The sequence below is a fragment of the Eurypyga helias genome, unplaced genomic scaffold, assembly GCF_000690775.1.
Source record: "Eurypyga helias isolate BGI_N326 unplaced genomic scaffold, ASM69077v1 scaffold2869, whole genome shotgun sequence".
In the NCBI taxonomy this organism is placed as follows: domain Eukaryota; kingdom Metazoa; phylum Chordata; class Aves; order Eurypygiformes; family Eurypygidae; genus Eurypyga; species Eurypyga helias.
In genome coordinates this window covers 32,117-51,823 of record NW_010272534.1, presented here as the reverse complement: position 1 = coordinate 51,823, position 19,707 = coordinate 32,117, and the positions used below count along the sequence as shown (strand labels likewise).

Genomic DNA, 19,707 nt, shown 5'->3' with positions numbered 1-19,707 from the left:
GAAGTCCTGCTGAGGCTCCAAGTCTTCTCCAAAGTGGGCTTTTACACCCTGAGACCTCACTAAGTTGTGCAAGTGGCAGGGCTGGATGTAGTTCCATTTCTGATTTCAGTAAAAAACACCATGTACCAAGTTTAGCCCACCTGACTGGCAAGACAGCCAAGCTAAGAGCCACGAAGTCGCTCTCTTTCCTTGCCTGTCTGTTCAGTGTCCTGTGAACCTGCTTGGCATACACCAGAAATAACCTAAGGGTACAACTCAGGTGAGTTTTACCTGGGGGGCCAACAGGACCCGGAGGTCCTGGAGATCCAGGTGGACCTTGACCACCAATGCCAGGGATGCCTGGTGGGCCTGGGAGTCCCGGTGGTCCGCTTGGTCCCGGGTCACCTGAAAGAACACTCTTGTTTAGTTAAACAGCGAACTCAGCTCAGATATACTTGCTTTCAGAAGCAGAGTGCCTGCACATTGTACTTGAAATCTCACCCTTGCACACAAATATGGATCTGACACAGGAAAAAACACACTTCAGGGGCTATTTCTGCAAGCCAGAGATTTGTCCTCACCCTGTGTGGAATGCATGCAGTTTACATTTCTAGGCTACACAGACACATGGTGCAGTATAATCCACATCAAACACAAGAGATGCTCTCCAGCAAACCAGGCTTGCTCTGCAGTTCACACACACAGTGATTAACAGGAGGAATTCGTGAATCTCTCAGCCTCTGCTTGTTGAAGCACAACACACCTAAATGACAATTAGTCTATTGAAAAGGTTTTACCCCACGTTAACTGGTTTGTCCTTAGAATACAGACTGTCAGATACTGACCCACAGGTGGGTATTTACTCCCTTGCTTGCTCACTCGCCTTTTGAGAGCACAAGCTTCCATTTAACACGGGGGTCGCTGACTGGGAAAAACGGATCCTGAAGTAATTGCTCCGAAGTCAGCACTGCTTGTATTTAGCTGCCATATGACTCCCAGCACATCTACGTTTAAAGTTCAACAGGGAACAGAAAAAGAGAAGGTCTCCATACCTTTGGGCCCTGGCGTTCCATCAAAACCTGCTCGTCCTGGGAGACCAGGGTTTCCTGGAAAACCAGGATCACCTTTAGGTCCTTGAACTCCTTTTGTGCCTGGTGGTCCTGGGGGGCCAGGCGGTCCTGGGACTCCAAATCCACGATCCCCCTGTAACAAATTAACCAATTTTTAAAGGGTGTTTTCTAAGATTAGCCTCTCCTAAAAATGTTAAAGTAGCAAAGAAATAATGCCCAGCATCTTGGAGTTGCGTTTCTTTTTTCCTGCCCTCACTTAAACCTCAAGTAAAGAATGACAATCCAAAGCTGACAAGAAGAGGTTGTTATCCCAACTTCTCACTGACACAGAACCACCTCTAAGAAAGTGAAATTTTATATTAAACAAGCAAATACAGACCTTCTGTCCTGGGAAACCAGGTGGGCCAGGAGGTCCATCTAGACCAGGGCGACCTGGCGTTCCTGGAGCTCCGGGGGGGCCTGGAGTCCCTGGGAAACCTACACATGACATGGAGGTTAGAGCAGCAGAGGAGAGGACACCAGGGAGCGTTAGAACAACTCTTCCAGAAAAGCTCAGGGCCCATGAAACGTAATCTCTGAAAAGAGGGTCTGTGCTAGCTCAAGCACACCTGAGGGCACCCGTTAGGCTGAGGTAACTTTAGAGTGCAGTCTTTGCGAGAGAGGATCTCTGGGACTCCTCTCAGGGGAAGGCACTCGCCACGCTGTGTCCTCTAACAAAAATGACAACCAGTTCACATCAGAACATTAACATCCTGAGGCAGCATTTGGAGATCATTCATTGATTCAAGCTCAAACATTCATAATTTCCCGAAGTTTTACCCATTTGCTTTTGTGGCTTGGTTTACTGAAAAAAAATGTAAGCTACCATGAAGGAGCAGTACAGTGAACAGAGGAATAAGAGCTCAGTGGGTTTTTTTCCCCTGATGCTTCTGAAACTATTATAAAGATACATAAATTCAAGACATTTTTTAAAGGATTCTAGAGACATAAATCGACTCACTAGGGAAAAGTGAAGAGAGACACACCTTTATGACCCCTCTTCCAGCCAGTACAATACAGTAACATGGCTGTAAACAAACCTTTTGGGCCTGGTGGGCCTGGAAGTCCAATGCCAGGAATTCCTGGCTCTCCCTTTGCACCTGGGATGCCCGATAAGCCACGCTGACCTGGCTGACCAGGATCTCCTGTAAAAAGAAGAAAATCAACATAGTTATCAAGAATCAGAATAAAAAACTTCTGGAATTCCCTGGATATCTAGTTGCTGCTTTACCTGGAAGACCTGGGTCACCATCTCTTCCTGGAGAACCTGGGGGGCCAGGAACTCCTGGTTCTGTAATAGTCTGGCCAGGGTCACCTTTTGGACCTAAAACAAAGAAGAAATATGTATCACTCAGTAGGAGTTTCTTTTCTCTTATTCTTTGAGCAGTTGAAGATGCTAGCCACATCCCGAGCTTAAACACCAGCAACACTTTACCCAATAGGCTCTCTGCCCTTGAGTCCCATACAGCACTTAGAGGCATGTTTTAATGTTAAGAAAGTTTTCTTGTGATGTTATTTTTTTAGCTTCCTCCTAGGTACTGTCAGGTGAATAGTATTTTCCAGAGCTGACACCAGCACAACCTGACCAGGATCTGTGTTGTTGACAAGAAAGTAACAAAAGCAAACTTGTCCAAAGCAAAACCTTGTTTCCAAGCAGCATTATGTGCTGAGAACTAGCTGGAGCAAAAGGACAAAACTTGATTTTACAGCTTTTGTTCAACAGCACACAGAGATCAACTCACCAGGAACTCCAGGAGGCCCTGGACGGCCTGATACACCTTGGATGCCCTTTTCACCAGGTGAACCTTGTGGACCAAAGCCAGGAGGTCCAGGAAGGCCTTTGTCTCCAGGAAGACCTGGTATTCCTGGATCACCTGGAATACCCGTTTCTCCCTTGAACGCAACACTGCCCTGAAAAAAGGAAGAGGAGGATGGGAAGGAGGAATGTGTATTTACTAGCAACGGAGTCTTTAACTGCTTCTGGTTTGAAACTCTTTGGCAGTTTCCATCCTTCTAGCTCTCAAGGCCTTTAGTTGCCTACATCTTACTATCATGGCAGAGATAAGGTCTAAGCCTGGCTACTTAACTCTTCACACTAAAGAAATGTAGACAATGGCAGAAGAGACCATCTGACACTACCCAAGAGAAGGTTCAGCTTATTTTTAGAGGCATTGACAGATTCAAGGAGTGCCTTTATAGATCATCACTAGATCAGCATCTACCAAAGAGCACTGACATGTTAGTCACATTGAGAAAAAACTGCATTTGCCACTCATCTTATCTGCACTATGTCAAATGCATCTAGGACTTCCCAAAGCATCTGTCCAATCAAAGACAGCAAAAAATGGAACTCACAGGTTCCCCCTTAGGGCCAGGTAGACCAGGCAATCCATCTCGTCCAGGAGCGCCATCTATGCCAGGAAGACCTGGAGGTCCAGGGAAGCCAGGGTCTCCTTTGTCACCTTTCATTCTTGGAGAAGTCAGGACATCCCCTGGGTCTCCTTTAGGACCAGGTCGCCCAGGAGCACCTGGAGACCCTGGGAATCCCTGAAGGGGGCAGGGGGGAAGAAAAGAAAGGTGTTTTTAGTTTTTCTTTACCTCTCTGAGTTTGGCACAATATAATATAAGCATTGAAGCTAGTCATGGACAAAAAAAAGGAAGCATTAGACAAGAATTTGTATCTACTGTGCACAGATCTACCAAACATGCAAGACAAATGTGACACTTTTCCCAAAGAACATAACACCACCACTTACTGGTGGCCCTACAAGGCCAGTTAATCCAGGAAGCCCCTTTTCACCTTTTGGTCCAGGAAAACCAGGAGCACCTGGGTAGTGCAGAACAACATAAAAGAAAAACATAAAACTGTAGAAGCTGTAAACATTAAGCACGCTGTTTGCCTAAGATAATAGCAAAGCTGATTAAAAACCAGGTAAGGTTTAGTCTGTTGTTTGGGGGAGCTTGATTTTATTTGAGCAGAACAAAATTTGCACATCTAAGTTAAATCAGTAGTGTCAAAAAATGTGACACACTTGAAGAGCTCCAGTTCCTCTGTCATCTGAGGAATGGCAAGTAGCAGAAGTTAATTTCTCTCTTTCAGTTAAATCTATAGCAGACCATAAACCTTCAATACACAGAATGCTTGCAAGTCTGTCTTTGATCAGAGAATTTTTTTTGGAAGATGGGATTTTCACAAGAGGAGTGATTGTTTTACAGGTATCCAGCCTGTTTCTTCCTAACACACCCCAAAACAGGACACACACCGGCTGTGTACTGGAGCTGGCAACTGTGTGTCTGAATGTATACACAACACACAGGTCTATCCGTAGCATTATACACAAATACTCAGATACAAAAGTGACTTTATAGCATATATTAAGCAAAATAGTGAAGACTACAGCCTTACCTGGACTACCTGGAGGTCCCGGTGGTCCTCTCTCCCCAGGAGGCCCAGTTATTCCAGTTCCTATGCAATTGAAGCATGTGTCCCCTTGATCACCTAAAAAGATTTGCATTTGAAAAACATACTTGAGCATCAGCTCTTAGAAATCATTAAAAAAATTCAGCACAAGAGTAACTGTTTTCTTACTACTGATCTGTAACACCAAGTCCAAAATTACTATTTTATGCTTAAATATTAAAAGACTTCCCCCATGAAAGCCAGACTGAAGCTTTTTGGTTGCTAGGAGTCAGACAACCAATATCAGATGCAATTAGAATTTATTTAGGATAGTGCAAAATAAATTAAAGCAAAAAAATGCTCTCAATAATAAAAATTAAACTGTGAACTTTTTTCCTCAGCAAGAGAGTCCTCTTCTAAAGTAGGTACTTGGCACTTCAAACTGCAACTCTAAAACACATAAAGCAAAATCCTAAACTTCAAATAAACTCGAAGAGTGGAAAAGAAATACTGGAAATGTTTAACTGCTTTGATAAGCTAAACTAATTTCATTAAAAAAGAAAAAAAAAAAAGGTTTCCAGAAGTTTAAGAATTTCCTTCACATATGGACTTTCTGACATTTGTCAATGTAGTATTTAAGCACTTCATGTAGGTTAACTTTTTTCTCATGGAGATTGTAAGGATTAATAAGACTCCTGTTTGAAGGGAGTACAAAATTAAGTGAGATGCTCAAAGTCATCTAGGATGTCCATGGTTGAGCTAGGAAAAGATTCTCACTTACCCGTATCAGCATCCTCATTGCAAGGTTGTCTTTTTGGAAACAAGGATACACATTAAAGATGTCTTTCTTTTGCTTACCAAATAAACAAACTCACTGTAGATTGACCAACTCAATGCTGCATTTATAATTTCAATGTTGCTTTCCATAAAAAAAAATATCATATGTATTCATGAAGTAAGAATATAACTTTTTCACACAGACTTGGCAACTGCTGTTACAAAGCACGTAGTTTCTATCTACCCGGAAGGTACTCATAAACCTGAAGTTTCATTTTACTTTAATCATGATTCATGCTAGGCCCTAACATTGGTTGTACCCTCCATCACTTTGAGATTCCTACACTTTAACACCAGATGCGGGACTATCCTACACCTAAACAAAACAGCTTTCTTAATGAGAAACAGGAAAAATCTGCACTCAACCCTACTGGGAGGAGGCGCTGTTCAACCTTATTTAGTGTAAGCTTAACATTGTTTCACAAGCTTTAATAGAGAGAATAAACAAGATATCCATGATGCTGCACCTTTTTGGCCTCGCTCCCCTGTAAAGCCTGGTTGTCCTGGAATTCCTGGAGGACCTGGAGGCCCCTGCTCACATAACCCTTCACCTAAGGAGAATCAAGAGAATGTAATGATGAATTTGTGTTAGATTGACATTATTAACACAAGTATTCAGTACAAAAATGTACTTCCTAATATCTGTGTGGATATTCCAACATACCCACACAATCACAGACCAAACATGTTGGCAATGCAGACAGAGGACTGCTAATGAAAACCCACCAACATCATCCAAACCCACCAGGAAACAATCAGTGATGTTACACAACCACCTCAACTATCTCCAACTACACTTCCCACCGCCTGCAGACACTGTAGTTCTACTATTCAGCCTCATATCATAAAAGCACGTGTCTGAAATATCATCAGAGTGAGGGGAGTTAAGATACCAACCACATCCAGATGCTCGATTCCTCCCTGAACCGTGCTAGTGCCTCTCCACTACAGCCTTCCCTTTTTCATATTCCATCTCTATTCCCTATTTCCTTTATACCAAAAAAGGACCTAAGAGCCTTCATCCAAAGTGTCCACTCCCAAACTAATTTTGTGTGTCTACACACTAGAACATTTATCAAATGAAACTGGAATTATGTGAAAAATTCACCCTTCGACTCTCCTGGTATCATACCTCTTAGTAGGGAACAGTCCCTCCAGCCGTTTATTAGATCATATCATCAAAGCTAAATTTACTCAAGGCAGTGTCAAAGTGATTACCTCCTGTTTATGCACAAATTTCATTAGTTGGATTAAATAGAATGGAACATAAATTGGAAAAATACTTAATTTTGTACATCTGGGCCAAATCTGCTTGGCCTGGGAGGACTGTCATTATTGTGTGAATTAGCACAAAGGTCCCTCAAGTCTGACAAGATTTCTTCTCCTCCAGTCTAGCTGCGCGCACAAGTAAGTCACAGCAGGACTCACCTGAGGTAGAAGGAGGCGTGATAAAGCCAGACTGCAACTCACACCACTGAATTCCCAAATTCTGCAATTGTCCTTAAGGCTACAAATGTCCTGATTTACCATGAGATCAAAAGGAAGAACGTCAAAGCTGCTCAGTCTCTTCTACTTGCTGTCTACATGGTCATCACTTACCAGGAGGAACAGACGGTGCAGGTGGCCCTGGGGGTCCTGGTGGTCCTGGAGGTCCTCGTGGTCCATCAAGTCCTGGTTGCCCAGGAATAGAAACCCCAGGCAAACCTGCATCTCCCTTCTGTCCTCTCTCACCAGGTAAGCCAGGTGGGCCAGGAGGTCCAACAGTAGTGATTCCTAAGATGGGACGAACTTAGTTCCTTGACAGCTCAAAGGTTTAAATGATGACAATGACATACAATGAATAACATGCTGCAGTTAAGACTGGGTCTTTCCACGTAAGCACTCCATAACATTTCTTTTATGGAATCAAAGTGCATGTTGATGTGCAGCGTTTGACATGCGCACACTTTGCATTTTCAGAGATCTTTCTTTGAAAAACTGACCTGAGACTCAAAAACTAAGTTTCTGAAGGGAAACAAACAAAACAAAACAAAAAAATCTAACAGGACTAATGAAAGGAAGTACTGACGGAAAGAACAACATCTACAAGCTGTAACGTTAGAATGATGATGTTCTGCTCTGTGCGTGTATAAGGCAAATACAGGTGTCACGCCCACTCCCACTGCAGACGCAGATCATCTCCTCCTCAGTACTGGCCAATGTACAGCAGAGACCAGGCTTGATGGCCAGGTACCAGACTGCTGGTACACAACACTTCCTCTGTGGAATGTGATGGATAGTGCATGTTATAGGTAAGTGTTAGGAGATAAATTGCCCCAAAGACCATCAAGCTAGTGTATGTTTGACAGCCCTGATGGTTAACATCCTCTGTTCACCACAGCAGGGGCAACGAATGTTCAGAATTCCTCATGTTAACGCCAGAAGCTAAGGACCACCCTTCAAGCTCAAAGGTAGCTCCAAATAGTTCTGCCTTCACTGTCTGCCCAGTCCATCTGCCAAAAGGAGCGTGAAAAGACTGTGAAGCTAAATATCCATTCAGACATTTGAGCGTACAGTTTATCCTAATGCTTGCACCCCTACCTGGAGGACCTGGCAAGCCAGGTGGGCCTGGCCTACCGGAGAATCCACGCTCCCCTTTGGCTCCTGGAAGTCCTGGCAAGCCTTTGCTACCTTTTGGTCCCACAGTTGCATCAATGCCTGGTCTTGAAACGACCTGTAAATGTTTCATGTTTGTGTGAAACAACTTGCCAAGAAAAGAGTCACTGGAATGGCAGAAAGATGTGAGGGAGGAAAGGTTCAACATACTTAGAACATTATACCAACAGCAAGATGCTTTTTCACTGAATTACCAGGTAAAATTCCAGTAAAGAGCACTCCCCAACAGGAAGCACTTACACTGCCAAGCCAGCATGGTTACAACAGGCTTCAGTGAAGCTGACTCAGTACCTGCTGGTGTAAGGAGCCTTGTGTCTGTAACCTAGCAAATCTTAGAGCACAGAACCTAACTTGAAAGAAGGAAACAATCGATTCTATTAGTCAATATGCGAAATCTTTACTGGTTCTGTTACACCTGGAAATGGGACTCACAGTCACCCAAGGACTACAATGAGACAACACTGTCAACCAAATGCAGAAAGAAAAGAAAGGAGCAGCAACTTACAATTCCAGGAGGACCAGGGGGACCAATGTCACCTTTTTCACCCTACCAATGAAATTAAGAGCGTTTTTTATACTGCGCATTATTACGCAAGAAAGATATTGCAAATATTCCTCAGCACTGTAACAGCACAGGCAACGCCATTACTACTCAGCCAGAGCTGAACTGTGTGACGGCAGGTTTTCAAGCTGCTATAACAATAACAACAGAAACCTGGCATACCTTTTCACCCTCTCTTCCTGGAGCACCATTTATTCCAGGCCCACCAGGTAAACCCTGTAAGAAAAGAGAAAGGTAATCACACTCAGATCTTGTCTGCATCAGAAGAAGAGCTTATAAAGAGTCTGCTTAGATTAAGAGGGTACAAGTTACTCACATCCCTACCAGGCTGACCAGGTTCTCCATCTTTGCCAGGCTTTCCCTTCAAAGACATAAACATACATTGAAATAAAATGCTTCGGTGGTAAAGAATTCTTATGGAAATGGTGTGACTTATTTCCCATTTTTCAATAAACCAAACTTTCTCTAGAATGCAGCCCTTGTGACAAATACGTCAAAGACCTCAACCAAGTATAATCAACGGAGTTATCTAAACTGAGGGTTTCAGTTTGAGAAGAAGAGCACAAAAATGTGAGAAGCCTCAAAGAAATGTGCAAATGCAGCACAAAATGGTCTCCAGTTAACTATCGCTGATTTTAACTACTGCTGTGTTCAACAACTCCCTTTATTTTAACATGAGAGACATCCTTTATTTGGAAAGCAGATCCTAACTTCCTGAACACTAATGCATTATATTTAATTAGGAAATCAAGAGAATGTGACTGGTGAAATATTCTTGTGTTTGAATTTTAACTCTCCTTTAAATCAAATGCAATTTTCTGAGGAATAGTATCAACAAGAATATAAAGTGCAACTCTGCTCAAAGAAGTGACCTAAAAACCATATATTCTTGCTGAACAGATGCATCATGGCTGCAATAGAAGTAGTGCAAGTTCCACTTTATTCTGGAGCATTCGCTGGGCAAGACAAACAGAACTCTATTGTTAGCACTACAGAAGCAGCTGCTGAACATAATTAGAACAGGTGATTAAGTTTCACCACAGTGCCAAGATCAACCCTCAGTCACCAAAAAGTTGATACAAGACCTGACAGATACAGTGTATTAGAGTATGTGATTTCTGTATTCTTTATTATGATGAGTTTTGATTCCCAAAAGTGGGGGTTTAAGATTTTCTGTGAATTTGCAGAACTACCTGTTCGATTACATATACTGACACTTACATGAGTATATCTGGAATGTGTTTGAGCCACACACAGTCATATAGAGTCCTAAAAGGCAGCTTTAAGGAAACTTTATAGCAAAACTGCACTTCAAGTATGCTACTTGCCCAAATTCAGAGTAATAAAACCAAACAAGAATGTTGGTGAACAAGCTTTTGGCAAAAGGCACCTGCCATATTTCCTCAGGACTTTTAACCTTTCAGATCTTTGCAAATTTATGTGGTTCCCATTTACTTCTGCAAAGAGAAGCAACTTGGAAAATACAATTCAAAAACCACTCAAAATATAATGAGAGCTTTGGCTTTGTAAATCTGCCCCATTGCTTATATTTCTTAAAGAAGGCAAATCAAAGCTCTCTTATAAATCTTAGCAACGAAGGCGGCTTTTATCCAGAATATCAAGCATTTGTTTCCACTGTATTTATTTCCTATGGAAATTGTAAAACCTGTTATCAACATGTTTTTAAAACAGTGTTTATATATTGGCCAATCAACCTGAGCAAGACTTGAGTCTCGTTTTTCCGAGCCCATTATGTTAAATAATCTATGGATTTAGTAGTAGCAGCTTATCTTTTCTTTGCTGGTCCAACCCATGTTATTTTCATCCTATTTCTTAGCAGTTCCCTGATCTTCCTCAGCTTTTCTGAGCTGTGATATCCAGGATGGATTTGAAGTGCAGACAGGAACAAAGTGACTCACACTATCCTCAGATACGACTGTCCTGGCTCATCCCCTCCCCAGACTCCCATAAACTGAAGTAGTCTCTTGGGAAGTGACAAATGGATTTTTGGTCTTAATGCAGTGGTTCAGAGACATGGTTTTGTGACTCACCTCACAAGTAAACCCATTGAGAATGAGTTTACATAGACCAGCTTAAATATACACTAATCTCATGCTGCTTGCCCACCCAGTACATAGCAAAACTCAACGAAGACCCTCTCTAAAAGGAAACAGAAAACTGCTTCAGTCAAGCAGTCCAACAACTTTGAAGAAGGTTTCCACATGTAACCAGATAACATCATTCAAATTAGTTTGCCCTGCCCCCAAAACTAAGATCTCCATGTAGATAATTCCGTCAAAAAGCACCGAGATATCCATAGCTAGAAGCACTTTCATGAACCAGATGTGTCATCTACTAGTTTGCCAGGTTATGGAAAACAAAAAGAAGTCTCTTACCCAGAGGCTGATGGCCTCACCTGAATTCAACATTTGCTTTAATTCTCAAAGGTAACACTGATTGGAAAGGTAAATGTTTGGTTACATAGACTACTTACTCTTTTGCCTGGTTCTCCTTGCTCACCTTTTTCACCTTTTACGCCACCGGGAAGACCCTGGACACACAAACGTCATCTTAAACTGAGCCCACAAGCCAGAGTAGAATGAATTTACAGTTCTGATAGAGATGGAACAAAAAAGAACTAAAAGAGGACTACTCACAGGAGGGCCTTGTGGCCCAGGAAGTCCTGGTGGGCCTGGATCACCTGGGATACCCTGTCAAGCATGGGCAAAGAAAAAGAGGATTAAAGCCTCCATCACTCCCTAGCAGCATGGTCGAATTTTTTTTTAATTGAATCTTTTATTGCTGTCATTTAGATTTCCAAGTACTACGAACAGTAAAGGATCCTATTTATTCTTTCTTTGTGTGGAACTTCAAGTGCATCTATAAACTTTATTAGCTGCTCATCCTGTTTATTTAGATGATTCACCCCACTACGACACAACTGCCTCCTGTGTGCACTGCAGCAGCTGGTTTGGGGCCCTGCAGCTGCTATACAATAATAAAAAGGAGGAAAAAAAGGAAAGAACAAACAAATGCAAGATCATGCTGAAATTACAGGAACAACAGTCATTAGATTCCTGGTAATTGCTGAAGCTGTGAGGCCATCAGGATCAATAGTGTGTTTGTCAGAAAAGTGTCACAGGATCACTGTCTTAAAAAGTTAGGGCTCCTATTTTGTCTTGTTACACCTCTGTACAAGTTCTTAAATCTCTTCACCATTAACCCAAGGAAAAGTTACAGGATATTAAATCCACAAAATATTCTAGGCAGAGTTTCTGTTACTTTTTTAGAGGCCCCCCAGACTTTTACAAGCCCATCTATACAATTGATTGTTCAGTAAGACATCACAGGTGGAAGTAAACACCAGAACTTTGTGTGTACTTCACAAAAAGGTAAGTGTAATGCTGAAATTTTTTATTGAATGCGTACTACTAAGCATAACCACTGTTGAAATAAAAACAAATTTTTAATCTTTGAAATTGCTGTTAATTTGGTCAAAGACAATGCACCCAGACTGTGTTTTCAAGTCTTAGTGCTTTAAAAGGAAGCAGAAGACTTATTTTACACATTTATGTACCTTAGTGTCGGTATAATTAGTCCTTCAGAGATCCCTGATGACAGACACAAATTACTCTGACCCTAATAAAGTCAGATGAATTTTTCCTTCAACTACAGTGTAGTCAAACTGTCACCTTGTATTTTCTTAGAACCGTAAGACACAGAATGCTGCTTTTTACCTTCTGTCCTACTGCTTTGGTACACACAGCAGTATTTTATTTTGGCAGGGTGTAGGGCAGTTATGCCCTTCATCTTGATCAAAACCATTTGTTACCCTTCCCTTTCAGAAAAGCACTGGGCACCACTAAGGCATTTCCTAGAGTTAGTCACTGAAGTACATTTGCAATGCTCAGTCATTCTGGAAAGGTCTCGGTCTCTGGTTTTGTCTCTGTCTTGGCATTTAGGGGTGTGGAAGGTTCTGTACAAATCAAATCAACAGTTTGAGCTTACTGACATAATATGGCTTGATATTTACTTTTGAGAGGCCAGAAACAGGGAAAGCACTTTATTCAGACCATAAGGAAGAAGGATCTTGGGTCATCTCTAATGAAAACAAAAATCAGGAGGGAAAAAAAGAAGGCAAGAAAAAAAAGAAATGGAGTTAAAATTTTTGAAAGACTTGTTCACAAGGGATGATATATCTGGTTAATTACTGGGGATCTAAATCCCCAGACAGCTTTGAAAATCCCAGTCTGGGTGTTCCAAGGAATGAGAATATTTTAACTGCTTTTACTGTTGCTATGAACTTCCTTTAAGACAGCTTCTGAAGAATAGTTATTTTACGAAGGGAAGTAACTGAGCTATTGTGACTGGCATACCTTTTGTTAAAGGAAAAGTACCCAGGCCTGAAACAGTCAGAAAATTATTTTCAGAAAACTAATAGAACCTGTGCAGTAAGCAGGGTGTGAATAAATCTGAGCCAAACCAACGGAGGCTGCAGCTTGATCCAGGCTTACTGCAGATGGATACAGTTTCCCACTCACCTGATCTCCTTTCTGAAACTCAATGTCGTTTGGTCTCTTCTGTTCTCCAATTTGTCCTGGTGGCCCTGGAGGTCCCTGAAGACCCTGTTCACCCTAGTGTGCAAGAAGACGGCAGTTTGTTACAGGCAATACAAGCCAAAATGGCATACAGAAGGATTTTGAAAGTAATAAGCAAAAATATCAGCATGATCACCTACTTACTTTTTCACCTTTGGGTCCTTGGAAATTCAAACCCATATTACCCTGCAAAAAGCATAACTCATTAGCTCTTAGAAGTCACAAATGAACAGAAAGAAAACCAGAACAGTCCACCACCACCATCAACAAGGGAAAAAGAAATACCTTAGGTCCTGGCAGCCCTGGTGGACCAGGAGGTCCCTATTAAAAAAGGAAACAAAGTTATTTCCAAGCACTTTACATTTCCCCTTTGTTGGGGGGTGGAGGGAAACCAAAACCAATCTAAAAACCCCGCAGTGTTGCTGCTTTGACTCCTGTGCATTATACCCGTGTGGACAAGGCACTTTGCCTTCCTCTGAGAGCTCTTCCTCATGCTATTCAACTTCACAAATAGGTAAGAAACTAGTTCTTCCTTTAAGCAAGACAGTCAAACAATTAAAGCATCAGGTATTAAACATTAAGGAAAGAATCATCCTGGTCTAAATACGCTACATCTTGTCAGCTTTCACACAAATAAAGAGCCTGCAGTAAAGGAAAAAGAGACTGGGGAGGAGGATGAGTGTTTCACATGTATTTACATGGGCACGGTGGCAGCTCCAGGGTGAACTGAACGCATGGTTGCTGCTGTCTTCATACCAAGTCTTGACTACCAAGACCCCTGTACCTTACTGACCTGCCTCTGAGGACATGAAACAAAGAAGTAACTGCCACATTTAACACTTTATGGGTAACAGGTTAGAGAAACTTACTGTCAAACCTGGGGGCCCCGGAGGGCCGACTGGACCTGGTACTCCCATGGCGCCCGGTGGGCCCTGTTGAGAAAGGGAAGGAGGCTATGAGAGAGACACCTTTCTATGAAAAAACAGTGCGACATTCAGGGTCAAAAAACCCACACCCCATACACTCACATCAAAGTAGCTGACCACTAACCTACCAACCTGTCCTTGTGGAAAGGCCTAAAGGAGTGTACATCATGTCAGGAGTGCTCTGCGCTCAACATCATTACATCTCTTTGGCTTGGGTAAGGGAATGCTTTTTTTGTTTGTTCTGAACTACTTTTGCTCTTTCTTTCTCTTCATGCACTGAGAGAGAACAACAAAACACTTTGTATTTGTGATTCCTCCCAGCCAGAAACAGACAATAGGGAAGCAGAGATCAGAGGAACAGAAATGCTAACAGGCTCAGTCTGGTCAGAATAGCCTGGGGCTTGCCTCTCTGTACCAGGAAATAGGAGTCTCTGGCTTCTGTCCAGGCCAGGCTGATAGACTCATTTTCTGCCCCCCTTGTTCTTCCACTAAAGCAATGAATGGCTCAGTGGGGAGCACAGGGCCTGGAGTCACTGGCTGTTTTCACAGAAAACTGCTGGGAGAACAGAAACACTGTTCAGGAGGTGCAACATGAGGAGAACAGCTGAGACATTACCCTCTCTTCCCACCACCCAAAATAGCGGCCACAGCCCAGAAAGGCAGATGTTACTTGCTTCACCTCAGGGTGGAAGGGAACTCCAGAACTGAGACAGAGAATGTCTAGGAAGGGGGAACAAGCAGGGGAAACTGAGAAGCACGTCAGTAACTGAGTACTGCTGTCTGCTGGGCACCACTTTCCTGACCAGGGGACCTTTCTGGCCTCTGTGCGTCACCCTATTAAGAGCAACATGGAAGCACTTACTTTCCCTCAAGCCATAAGCAAGTGGTGCATTAAATGGGAGCCCTGCTTATCGTCTGGATCCCCTAGCACCAAATGTTCCAACTGTGCTGCAATGCAAACACTTCTCACATTATCTTTTTGGCAGAATGTGGCCTAATATTACTTTACACGACTTACAGGTATCCCTGGAAGACCTGGAAATCCTGGGTCACCCTTCTGTCCTGGCAGCAAGGATGTAATTATTTCGCCTGCTTCACCCTAGAAGAAAAAAAGCTCACTTTAATTAACAGCACATTTTATAATTCTTGATCATCATTCTTACTCCAAAGGACACATAGTGTCTCTTAAGACTGAGAGAATCAGAGTTATGCCAATGTTAGCAGTACTCTAATATAAGTACTAGATTCTCCAAGAATAGCTTTTTGTAGAAGATATCCTTGCATATTTGGAGGACTCACTAAACGACTAAACTACCCCTCCTAAAAGCCCTCTTTTCCTATGTACAAATATATCAGCATTGATTTAAATTCCAAAAGATTAAGGGATTGAAATACAAATGCTTCACAAAAGAGTCTTTCTAGCTCCATGTGAAAGCAATGGATAGGACACAACAGAAAAAAGGCTCATTCAGCTATTTCCAATGTCCCACCTCACAAGATTAATGCTGAGTATGCTGTTATAATAGCGATGTTACATGTTCTATATGGAAGCACAGTTTCTTACTGATTTCAGGGAAGATCTTAGTTTTAAAAGTGCATGTCCTGATCACCTTGCTTTCTAATATCTTTAAAACAATTGTTAAGAAAAAGAGCTGAGAAAAACAACATAGCTCAATAGTCGCTATTTCCCAGCACCAGTGTTATGCTGTCCTCTCAGGAGATTATTGAAATAACCGTGTGGGTCGTTTCCTTTCAGATTTGAGTCAAAACTGATGTTTTGGGCCATGCACAATTAGGTCAAGGATACAGCAAAAAAAATCCCTTAAAAATAAAAGGGGCCCTTAAGGCCCAAAATTAGATGATGAGACTATTTCCACTTGGAGAAAAAGCCACCTACATAGTAATCTGTAGAGTAGAAAGCACGTTTCCAAGAGGAACATAAGATTTTGCATTATTCTCTTCACTGGATATTTTCAGTCGTTATTGCTTAGTCTCTAGTAGTGTCCTTGGTCATGCCCAGGTAGCCAACTGGTGCATTTGGGTGTTGGTAAGCATTTTGCTAATTTGCTGCCTCACAGCACAGACACTGCCCCTCACGCTCCCAAGGAAACCAGCTTCAGAACAGAGTCTGCTACTGCTGGAACTACTGACCCAAACTGAGTAAAGATACTGCAGAATTTCCAGTCAATTGCACTGGAGTAGCCTAGAAACACCAAACTTTCTGCAGAATGTGACTCCAGATTTCAATGGATGCACATGGTCTTGCAAAAAAGCAAGGGGGTTACTTATGCGAGATCACACTGCACACCCAGGCCTGGGTGGTACTTCACTGTGGGTACAGAACACTTACCTTCATACCTGGCAGACCAGGGGGGCCCTTTTTTTAAAAGAAACAAAAAACAAAAGAAAGATCAATAGAAATGAATCACTGGTATGTTATTTGCAAAACATTAATCAGATCTACACCATGAGGCAATCATTAAGGACAGAAATCTAAAAAAAGAAAGGAAACGGGAGAAAAAAATTCAGAGTCAAATGGAAAAATTAGAGAAGTACTTTCACAGTGAATGTTGAGCATTACAGGGACATTTCCAATCCCTGGCAATTTGTTTCTCTATTGCCTCCTAATACCCATCCTATCTACTACATTTCTTTCTGTTTGTACTTTGGCAGTCTGGCAGTCGCCTTGCTGTACATCCTCCTGTTTTCTAATGAAAACACCCTAGGCTCTCTCTTTTTTCTGCCCTATTAATCACCAGTAAGACTCTTCAGATGTATCAGAAGGCAGTATCAAGACCTTACTTCTCTGAAAAAATGCATGTATTTGTGATTTTCTGCAGGTGGCAAAGCATCTCAACATGTGAGATGTCAACGGGCTTTTTATTAGCTTTACCACAGCATGCAGCAGAAAAAGCTCACTATTTTTTTGGACATCTAAAATATTCTGATTAACCATAAAAAAACCACCCAACTTATTAAAAGTCCAGTTGCAAAAAGCAGCTGATATTTATCTGATCTTTCACAGATCCAGGTAGAAACTATTCAATGGGTTACATGTAGCTGGAAAACTTTTACTTACAGGAGGCCCTTGTAAACCAGGAAAACCTGGACTGCCTGGGAATCCACGCTCTCCCTTAGGGATGAAGGAAATGATTAGCAAAACCCAAACCATAACAAAAGCAGATAAACAAATTCTGACTGAAAAGTCCAGTTGCACTGTTAGCTTATGACCCCAGAGTAGCAAATTGTATTGTAACAAGCTATAGGATAAACAGTTTGTTAAATCACACAACTGATTGAAACAGAACTTTCCACATTCAGGTATTTCCATATACTTTCAGGCAAAGTGCTGTACTACAGAGAGGGAAACACATACAGTGCTGCAGAATATCAACTTCTCTTAAGGATCTCCACCTTAAGCTAAGTAACATGTTAGAATTAAAGTGACTCCTTCCATCAAGGATCCTACAATCAGTATTTTCAATGCAATATTATTCAAAATGAATAATTAAGAAGTCCCACTGTAATGAGCTCTCCTTGGTAGCAAGAGTCTACTACAGAGATGAGACACAGTATATGATCTCATTATCAGACACTCCTCTTTGTTCTAATCCTCATTTTTACAACTAACAACTAAGAGTTTAACAACATTGGCTGCAGAGTCTTGGTGCTGGCAATTTCTGGCAAAAGCTCATGCATTAAGTACCAGACCACGACCCCTGACCCTTTCCTCTCAGACTCGTGTCTGAATTATCTTGGAATCACTTGCACCCAGTAACAGCAAGTAGTCCTGCACATAACAAACTAAACCTATTGGCTATAGCCAGGACAACAAGAGCTCTTTATCATATTACTGTTGCATTGTTAAGAATTTTAAAGGGATTCCACCTTTGTTCCATTGCATCCTGGAATACCCTGAGGTCCTGGTGGCCCATCTTGTCCAGGTAATCCCTTTAAAGTGGAAGAGAGGAAAGAAGAGTTAACTTGTGGGAGCTCTTCTGGGCCTGAAACACAAGAGGGAACAGATTGGGATCCATACAGCCCATTCCTACTCACAGGAAGCCCTGGTGTTCCTGGAAATCCTGGAAGCCCTGGCGGTCCCTAGAAGGAAATTAAGCACATGTGTTTAAAGCAGTATGGCACGAATGGATGTGTAAAAGGGTTTGCCAAGATTTTACTAAATGTAACCTTTTAACCATAAACAAATAAACCCAGAAACATCTGAATAACTTGTAAAAAAAGATTCTGGACAGCCATCTTAACTTTCTTTCAGGGAAATAGCCACAAAAACATAGAACAGACAATGCATATAAGACATAAATGAACACTTGTGGTGTGGAAAATGGACGTGTGCCAGTGAAGTCAGAGCTGCATCAGTTGCACCAGCTGAGGGGTCTGAAAAAAGAACAAGCAAAGGCACAAAACCTAAAGGATTTCCAGATGAATCAGTGTCGACCATAGTCACCCTTACATATTCTGTGTCGACTTTAGAACAAATAGAAGCAAAGTTGCTGGAGAGTGTTTAGGTCCTGTATAGCAGAACACATCTAATACGTGTTGGGGCTACTCTCCCTAATGAGTTTAGGAAAGGTAATACAAGCAATACATAAGATTGTATTACTTATGTAATCTTATGTTACTTAAAAGAAGTAATACAGTATTTTCTAGCTGGTGGATAAATTATTCTTCAGATTGAAGTTAATTTTTCCCCCATAAACCACGGCTTGTGTGAGGAGCCACTCAATGTGCAACAGTCTTTATCCATGATTCCAATACACCACCCTAAAATCACACCATTACTTACTCTGATTCCTTTGGGTCCAATAGGTCCTGGAAGTCCATCATCACCCTAAAAAACCCCAACAAACAAACAAAAAAAAACCACACTCAGATTTGCAGTCTGCCCTTCTATCAAATTAAACTGTAAGCATGGTAAAATTCATTATGTTTATAGCAAGTGGAATAAAGTTTATATTAGCTGTCATTTCCTGAGTAGAAGGGTGCAAAATGATGCTATTTTGGGTGTTGGATTTTGAAGTAAAAAGTGTTTGCTACAGCTGATAAACCGTAAGTTAGATGAAATGTTTTTAAAAGACTCAAAGCCATTAAAGATTGCTTGTAAGCAGATGCCAGTCATGTGCTTTCATCAAATACCCTACGGTGACCTCTTGTGGGCAAACCAAGATACACCAGATTAAATGTGAACGATACCCAGCATGAGTATTTCGTATTATTATCAAAATCTTGAGAAGAAAAGGCATTTATGGAATAAAAATATAATCCAAGTTTTTAGTCTAAAGACTCCTCTGGTATTTCGCTTTTGTTACATCCAATTAATCTTATTTTTTAGTGTAGATTTTAATTTTTTTCTTATCACCTGCGTATTTTTTTCTTTGCTTCTTTTTGATGGGCTTCTGTCAGTGTATATTGTGAGCATTTGCAAAAGAAATGGCAGAACCTGCGTAATCTTGTGTGTATTAAACATAAATTCACTGAGAGGAAGGTTTTTCAGCATTTCAATGCTGCATTACACCATAACAATGTAATTCAGTAACAAATAAACTGAAACCCTCCAGAGAAAGCAAGGAGTGTTGCTCAGTTGTGTCCGCATTAGTGCCATGAGGCTTTCCTTTGCATTGCC

At 41.6% G+C, this 19,707-nt stretch overlaps 1 protein-coding gene across 1 annotated transcript in view; it reads right to left on the bottom strand.

Moving 5' to 3' along the window:
* The window catches only part of COL4A5 (collagen, type IV, alpha 5), a gene marked incomplete at both ends in the record, with an annotated part of 33,231 nt that overhangs the window by 12,973 nt on the left and 551 nt on the right, over positions 1-19,707 (bottom strand). The window contains 27 exons of the mRNA XM_010159139.1: positions 271-384; positions 1,032-1,182; positions 1,429-1,526; positions 2,129-2,233; positions 2,320-2,412; positions 2,831-2,999; positions 3,444-3,635; positions 3,845-3,915; positions 4,495-4,587; positions 5,793-5,876; positions 6,925-7,098; positions 7,906-8,038; positions 8,486-8,527; positions 8,705-8,758; positions 8,859-8,903; positions 11,037-11,093; positions 11,200-11,253; positions 13,084-13,176; positions 13,285-13,326; positions 13,426-13,461; positions 14,010-14,072; positions 15,085-15,165; positions 16,417-16,443; positions 17,146-17,199; positions 17,955-18,017; positions 18,123-18,167; positions 18,871-18,915. Of these exons, the coding sequence (XP_010157441.1) occupies positions 271-384; positions 1,032-1,182; positions 1,429-1,526; positions 2,129-2,233; positions 2,320-2,412; positions 2,831-2,999; positions 3,444-3,635; positions 3,845-3,915; positions 4,495-4,587; positions 5,793-5,876; positions 6,925-7,098; positions 7,906-8,038; positions 8,486-8,527; positions 8,705-8,758; positions 8,859-8,903; positions 11,037-11,093; positions 11,200-11,253; positions 13,084-13,176; positions 13,285-13,326; positions 13,426-13,461; positions 14,010-14,072; positions 15,085-15,165; positions 16,417-16,443; positions 17,146-17,199; positions 17,955-18,017; positions 18,123-18,167; positions 18,871-18,915 (2,278 nt within the window). The remainder of the gene's footprint in view (positions 1-270; positions 385-1,031; positions 1,183-1,428; positions 1,527-2,128; positions 2,234-2,319; positions 2,413-2,830; positions 3,000-3,443; positions 3,636-3,844; positions 3,916-4,494; positions 4,588-5,792; positions 5,877-6,924; positions 7,099-7,905; positions 8,039-8,485; positions 8,528-8,704; positions 8,759-8,858; positions 8,904-11,036; positions 11,094-11,199; positions 11,254-13,083; positions 13,177-13,284; positions 13,327-13,425; positions 13,462-14,009; positions 14,073-15,084; positions 15,166-16,416; positions 16,444-17,145; positions 17,200-17,954; positions 18,018-18,122; positions 18,168-18,870; positions 18,916-19,707) is intronic.